Source organism: Danio aesculapii, chromosome 16 (genome assembly GCF_903798145.1).
Source record: "Danio aesculapii chromosome 16, fDanAes4.1, whole genome shotgun sequence".
Lineage (NCBI taxonomy): Eukaryota > Metazoa > Chordata > Actinopteri > Cypriniformes > Danionidae > Danio > Danio aesculapii.
Genome location: NC_079450.1, coordinates 12351056 through 12358169, shown reverse-complemented (window position 1 = coordinate 12358169; position 7114 = coordinate 12351056). Strand labels below are relative to the sequence as shown.

Below are 7114 nucleotides of genomic sequence, written 5' to 3'. Positions count from 1 at the left end.
TGACATTTCAGCTTCACTATCAACAAGAATATATATATATATATATATATATATATATATATATATATATATATATATATATATATATATATATATATTTTTTTTTTTTTTTTTTTTCCTTCTGGAGAAAGTCTTATTTGTTTTATTTTGGCTAGAATAAAAGCAGTTTTAAATTTTTTTTAAACACCATTTTATGGACAAAATTATTAGCCCCTTTAAGCTATTTTTTTTCCGATAGTCCACAGAACAAACCATCGTTATACAATAACTTGCCTAATTACCCTAACCTGCCTAGTTAACCTAATTAACCTAGTTAAGCCTTTAAATGTCACTTTAAGCTGTATAGAAGTGTCTTGAAAAGTGTCTAGTCAAATATTATTTACTGTCATCATGACAAAGATAAAACAAATCAGTTATTAGAAATGAGTTATTAAAACTATTATGTTTAGAAATGTGTTGAGAAAATCTTCTCTCCGTTAAACAGAAATTGGGGAAAAAAATAAACAGGGGGCTAATAATTCTGACTTCAACAGTATGCGTGTGTATGTGTGTATATATATATATATATATATATATATATATATATATATATATATATATATATATATATGTAATAACATTTCGCAATACTGCTGATTAAATGCAGCTTTTATGAGCATAAGAGACTGAATTTCACTTTAGTTTGAGTTTGTTTGCTCGTGTAGGTACAGACACACATCTGAAGGTACTTTCATGGTACCTAAAACTCAGAATTGGTGCAAACTGAACTGAAACTTAACTGGCTATAGGCTAATCTATAGCTTATATGGTACAGGTCCCATTGCCAGTGAATCTACAGGAAAGTTAAGCCCATAAGTTAAATGAAGATAATCGTCCTATAGTTGCTTATTATTGATGACCACTAAGGCTCCTTGGTCAGCACAAACTAATCTCTATCATGGCCTATAACACTGGCTACAATATCTGCTGACCACTGTGTTTGGTCACCACAAAAAAAAAAACTTTCTGCAGACAGAGCAATGCTATAGTACACTGTAAATGGTGTGTTTTCCTCAAGTACTCAAACCTGTGATTATGCCTGATTAGGAGACTTCAAACAACGTCAGAATCTGTCCTGTGCTTATGGAAGAGTAATGGGCACCAGAAATCAGGCTGCAATAAAATGAAAAATAATAATTAGTTAAATACAATCTACATCACAGTGTTTACAGCAAGAACATAAATACGGATGTTTTCAGTTATAAGCTATAAGAGATTTCATGCATCATATGTCTTTGGACTGGGGAAAATCGGAGCACCCGGAGAAAACCCTCGCCAACATGGGGAGAACATGCAAACTCCACACAGAAATGCCAACTGACCCAGCACAGGCTTCAACTAGCGACCTTCTTGGTATGAAGCGAGAGCGCTACCCAGTGTGCACAGTGTCGCCCTAAATGTGAATAAATATATACATATACCACATTTCCAAACATAATAATTTTAATTAGGCTACTCATTTCTAATAACTGATTTATTTTATCTTTACCATGATGACAGTAAATAATATTTGACTAAATATTTTTCAAGACACTTATATACAGCTTAAAGTGACATTTAAAGGCTTAACTAGGTTAACTAGGCAAGTTAGGTTAATTAGGCATATAAATTTGAGGTGTTGGTTAGAACAAAAACTCTTTTAATATGGAGATTATTCCTTCTATTGCGTGCCGTTGTTTTTTTTTTAAAACACAACTTAAATCAGCCTTTAGGCTCGATCGTCAGGCTCGCATTTGTTTTGATTCAGGAATGCAATACCTAGTTCAGACACTGGGTGTCAAACTTACATGCTGCACCTTTAATTTCAAAAATATTTTTAGACACTAATGGCCTGTTTCCACTGAGTGGTACGGTACGGTACGGTTCGGTTTGGTACGCTTTAATGGCCGTTTCCACAGTCAAAAAGCGTACCGAACCGAACCGTACCGTACCACTTTTTCGGCACCCTTTCGAAAGGGTACTAAACATGAGAAAGGGTACCAAACGCGCAGCTGAACGCTATTGGTTTACAGAGATTCGTCATTCGCTTACGCAACAAGCCAGAATGAAAACAAAAAACCCGCCATGTTTCAAATACACAGCAAGAGATTATAGCGGAATTATAAATACATATAATAATGAGCCATGGTCGATCTGGGCTCAAACAAACCTTGTCGTCGTCTGGATGAACAGCCACAAAGCCAAGAAGAAGAGCAGATTTACCCTGTGCCCCGTAGTTTTTTACGAGCCAGTCTAAGGCGCGAGCGGTTTTGCTTTCTTGCTAGCGCTCGCGCGCGTCTAACATTATATCTGAAATAACAAACTTCTTGAGCTGATGATAAAAACCTGCGCTTGATTATTGATGTGCTTTTGAAACCCGATCCTGTCAGACACTGACAAACGCGAGAGTGAAGCGTGAAGAAACAAAGGAGAAGCTGGAAAAAAGGAGCACATTATTTTTCAGCAAACATGAACAAAATGCCATGTATAACTAACTTATTATCTTTACATTTTGGACTAATATGAACTGGGAATGACGGAATTACTGTCTAACAGAGGCTACATGTGCTGCTGAAGATTACAGACACAGATAAGAGGTTTTCACTAACTGTGGGCTATATTTTGTGTTGTTTTGAACCTAAATACGGATGAAATGTCTGCTGTGTGTTCTTCTGTAGTTGGTAACATATCGGAGACTGTAAGGGGCTGTATGTGTTTATATATGTTCATTTATTTAGTTATTTAATATAATTACAGACGTTACAGTAGGCTGTTTCGCACTGTCATTAATCTGCAGTTATAATCAACTCATGTTCATTGAAAAGTTAGTAATAAACATTTCTACACAAGTATTTATGTGTTTGAAGTGTCTGTTTTGTGAGAAGTGCTTCTCATATGACATGTGAATGACCTGTACAGCTTTATTGTAGAAATTTCCTCAAGCGAGAATGACGTCGACTGAAACTTTCTGTCATACACCACGGCCACCAAAAAGGAACCATTGTTAGTGGAAACGCAAGCCTGATAAATGTGACCCGTACCCAACCGTACCGTACCAGTCAGTGGAAACGAGCCATAATGTTCAGTGAATAATTCTGCTACCAAAAAATGCCCCCCAAAAAGTATAGACCTACTAACCTGCACAGCTAAAGTCTTCAGATCTTGTTTTTCCACTTTAGTTTTGCACCGCTTTCTTAAAATCTTTGCATGTAGATATGCAGCACGTTTCTCTGCGACATCAGTGAAAAACTGCTCAGACAGCACAACCCTGAGCTGGACCATCTGTGATGACAGCAGAATCAGGACGAGCAGCAAGGCCAAAACCACAGACAGAGGCACAAGAGACTGAAAGAGCCACAGTTCCGGTTCAGGCAAACACTTCTTCTCAAACAGAGACACTGTGTAGGTGAAGTTTGCTCCTTTTGTACTTTCATCAACAGGTAAACCTAGAAATAATGTCGCCTCCTTTCAAAACAAAGGATATAGAAAATTAATATGAATTATTGAAGGTGAAAATGAAAGATTGTACAATATCTGTGGATATTTTTATACAATTTGATTATAAAAGAGATTGAAATCAGATTCTTTAGAGTTTACCCCAAAATAAAACATTCGAGCCATCATTTACTCTCATGTATTTGGCAAAACTGTATTGCTTTCTTAATTTCATCTGTGAAGCACGTCACAACACAAAACACACACATACATACACACACATCCATCTTTATGGGGACTTCCCATTGTCATAATGAATCTACACTGAACAGACTGAATATTTTTAACATAATATAATATACAGAAATAATGTATTTTTCAATATACTTAATTCTGTGTGATTTATGAGCCAACTGTCCCCACAAAGTCAAAATAGACTGTTATTGCTGTTATTTCTCATTTAGACAAAAAAAGTCCCCACAAGGTCAAAATTTTATGTTATTTACTGCTATAGCCTACTTGTGGGGAGGCACACTACACATACGCATGCACGCACACAGATTGAGGCTTTTCAACCTTGAGATTTCTGTGACGGAATTTGAATGCAGTAAATCTCAATAAAAAAAACAAAGTAGCAAGATTGCATCTAAATTTGGTAATCTAAATCAAATTGTGTCTTTTGTAACTCAAAAATCGATTGATTATCTTTTTGTCAAATGACCAGATGTTAAAGTGTTTTGGTCTGATTTATCAGTTTTTTTTTATATCGTGATATAATTTGTTATTTTTCTCAAACAAAACATAACTATATATAACATAAATATTATATTCACAAATGTAAATTTTCTTCATCATTACCTAATTTGCAGAATTTTCTTTGTTACTAGAATTGTTTAATTACTACATTGCAAAATATTTTTAAAGAAGTGTAAAAACTGTGAAATGTTAAAAGGATAACTTTGTAAATATTATTTAATATGATAATTTTGCCTCTGCGCCATTTTTTGTTTTTTTAAATATTTTATTTTAGTATTTTTTATTTTTTTTTAGGGGCATCACAGTGGCACAGTGGATAGCACAATCGCCTCACAGCAAGAAGGTCACTGGTTCGAGCCTCGGCTGAGTCAGTTGGCGTTTCAGCGTGGAGTTAGCATGTTCTCCCCGTGTTCCCATGGGTTTCCCCCACAGTTCAAAGACTTGTGCTATAGGTAAATTGAATAAGCAAAATTGGCCATTGTGTATGTGTGTAAATGCAAGCGTGTATGGGTGTTTTACGGTGTTGGGTTGCAGCTGGAAGGGCATCCACTGCGTAAAACATATGCTGGATAAGTTGGCGGTTCATTCTGCTGTGCAACACTGATTAACGGGACTAAGCCGAAAAGAAAATGAATGAATTAATATTTTCTTTTATTTAAATTTCTTTTTTCCTCTTGTTTATTATTGTACATACACACACATCCATCTTTATGGGGAGTTCCCATTGGCATAATGAATCTACACTGTACAGACTGAATATTTTTAACATAATATAATATACAGAAATAATTTATTTTTCAATATACTTAATTCTGTGTGATTTATGAGCCAAATGTACCCACAAAGTAAAAAATAGACGGGACTAAGCCGAAAAGAAAATGAATGAATTAATATTTTCTTTTATTTAAATTTCTTTTTTCCTCTTGTACTTGATGTCACACAATGTTATGGTTATTAATAAGATTGTATAGTTAAAACAAACAAAACAAAAAAAGTAGCCTATTATCATACAACTGTATTTGTGTGTTCAAGACTTAGATTAAACTTAACTCAATGTGGATTCTCTCTCTAAACATTTTGTCACAATTTTGAGTGAAGACAACAAAAGGACAGAAAATAGACGACCACTTTCCTTCAGCTTAGTTCCTGATTTATCAGGGGTCGGCACAGAGGAATGAACCATCAAACTACTTTGGCATGTTTTTTTTTTTTTAATGCAGGATACCCCCTAATACCTTTCCAGTCGCAAGGAAGTCTCCATTTGTGTTCAAAATATGTTGAAAATAAGTTGATTAGAGGTTTGAAATTGCTCGAGGGTGAGAAAATGTTGACATATTTATCATCTTAGCTTGGAACTAATCATTTTAAGTTGGCTGACGTTACATGTTTAAAAAAATTTAAACAACTCGGCTGCAGTTTTCACTCTTACCTGAACTTTTATCCCGACAGGTACGCGAAGTGGCTCCAGTTCACCGAGCCGTTTGCTCAAAACAACAATAAGCCAGTAAATCAGAGCGTCCAGACTGATAAACACCAGCCAGGTGAGGCAGTGGGTGAATATGGGAAGACTGAACTTCAGCATGGCTTTCCACTGCCGACCTCTCGGACGGATGGACGGAGTCACGACATAACGCTCAGATTCGCTTTTGTTGAGTGGCAGGACACACGGTTTTCCCTCCTCCTTCTGCTGCTCGTCAAAGCAGCGAAACGTTTTCGTGATGTATATATTATTATACTTTTTATCTACCTGAAATCTCCGCAGGTATAAAGCCGTGAGAAGCACAAGAAACAAAAGACCCATGGCAGGAGACACAATCTTTCCTATTGAAGACAGAGCATTGGCTAATGCTAACACACCCTGCGCTGTGTGGTTTAGGTTCTGTTCGGCCTGGCTGAGGTGATTTTTGAAGTTCTCTGAGTCCACCTTTGCTTTAAGCCTAAAATCTGCTTGGTAACTCATTAACGTGACGCTTTTAAAGTAATACTCAAGTTGCTTTCCCACCCACTTGAGCATTTTAATATAATTTCCTAAGGGCTCAGTATTAATATCCAGTAATTTCTCTTCTAAGTTGCAGAGGAGGCCTTTTGCAAGCAGTTTCATGTTTTGTAATGTGTTCTGGATGTTGAAGAAAACCACCGAACTGGTTCCTAATGTGAGCAGAAGACTCTTCACTTGTTTCATACCCATCGAGATCAGTATCAAGGCTCCGAAACAGCGGATCCTTTCAGAGAAAAACATTGCTGGTGTTAAGATTATACAAAAAACACAAGTGAGGGGAACTGAGACCTCTTGAATGCATCTGAAGGAAAAGTGGAGGATGAAGAAGAGGAAGGTGCTGAGAATGAAGCTGGTTGTAAAACAGGTAAACAAAAGGAGATGTTTCTCCTTCCAGCTTTTTGTGGTGTTGGATGTGTAGAGAGCACATATCCTGGACCAGACTTGTCGTAGTCCTTCTGCCAGCTGATGCAGTTTAGTTTGAATCATCCTCATCTTGGAAACCTGAGTTTCTGAAATAGGAAATAATGGTGGTTTATGATTTCATCACCAAATGATTAATGAAGCTTAACCTTTTGATTCAAAAGCTAGATGAAAAAACTGATTAATGCACAACATGGGTCTTAATCATCAAATTAATTTTGGAAGTCAAAGATAAGATTTTTAAATAACATCTGAAATAATAAATAAATAATTTATTTATTTTTTTTCCCAATTTCTGTTTAACGAAGAGAATATTTTTTTTCAACACATTTCTAAACATGATAGTTTTAGTAACTCATTTCTAATAACTGATATATTTCGTCTGTGCCATGATGACAGTAAATAATATTTGACTAGATATTTTTCAAGACACTTCTATACAGCTTAAAGTGACATTTAAAGGCTTAACTAGGCTAATTAGGTTAA

General features: G+C 35.7%; 1 protein-coding gene across 1 annotated transcript; it reads right to left on the bottom strand.

Moving 5' to 3' along the window:
* Window positions 1–638: 638 nt before the first annotated feature.
* LOC130243354 (dendritic cell-specific transmembrane protein) lies at window positions 639–6713 on the bottom strand. Its single transcript, XM_056475497.1, has 3 exons — window positions 5639–6713; window positions 3157–3483; window positions 639–1152 (listed from the first exon to the last, which is right to left on the bottom strand). Exons 1-3 carry the CDS (start codon window positions 6698–6700, stop codon window positions 1093–1095), a joined length of 1449 nt encoding a protein of 482 aa, XP_056331472.1. The 5' UTR covers window positions 6701–6713; the 3' UTR covers window positions 639–1092.
* Window positions 6714–7114: the final 401 nt, after the last annotated feature.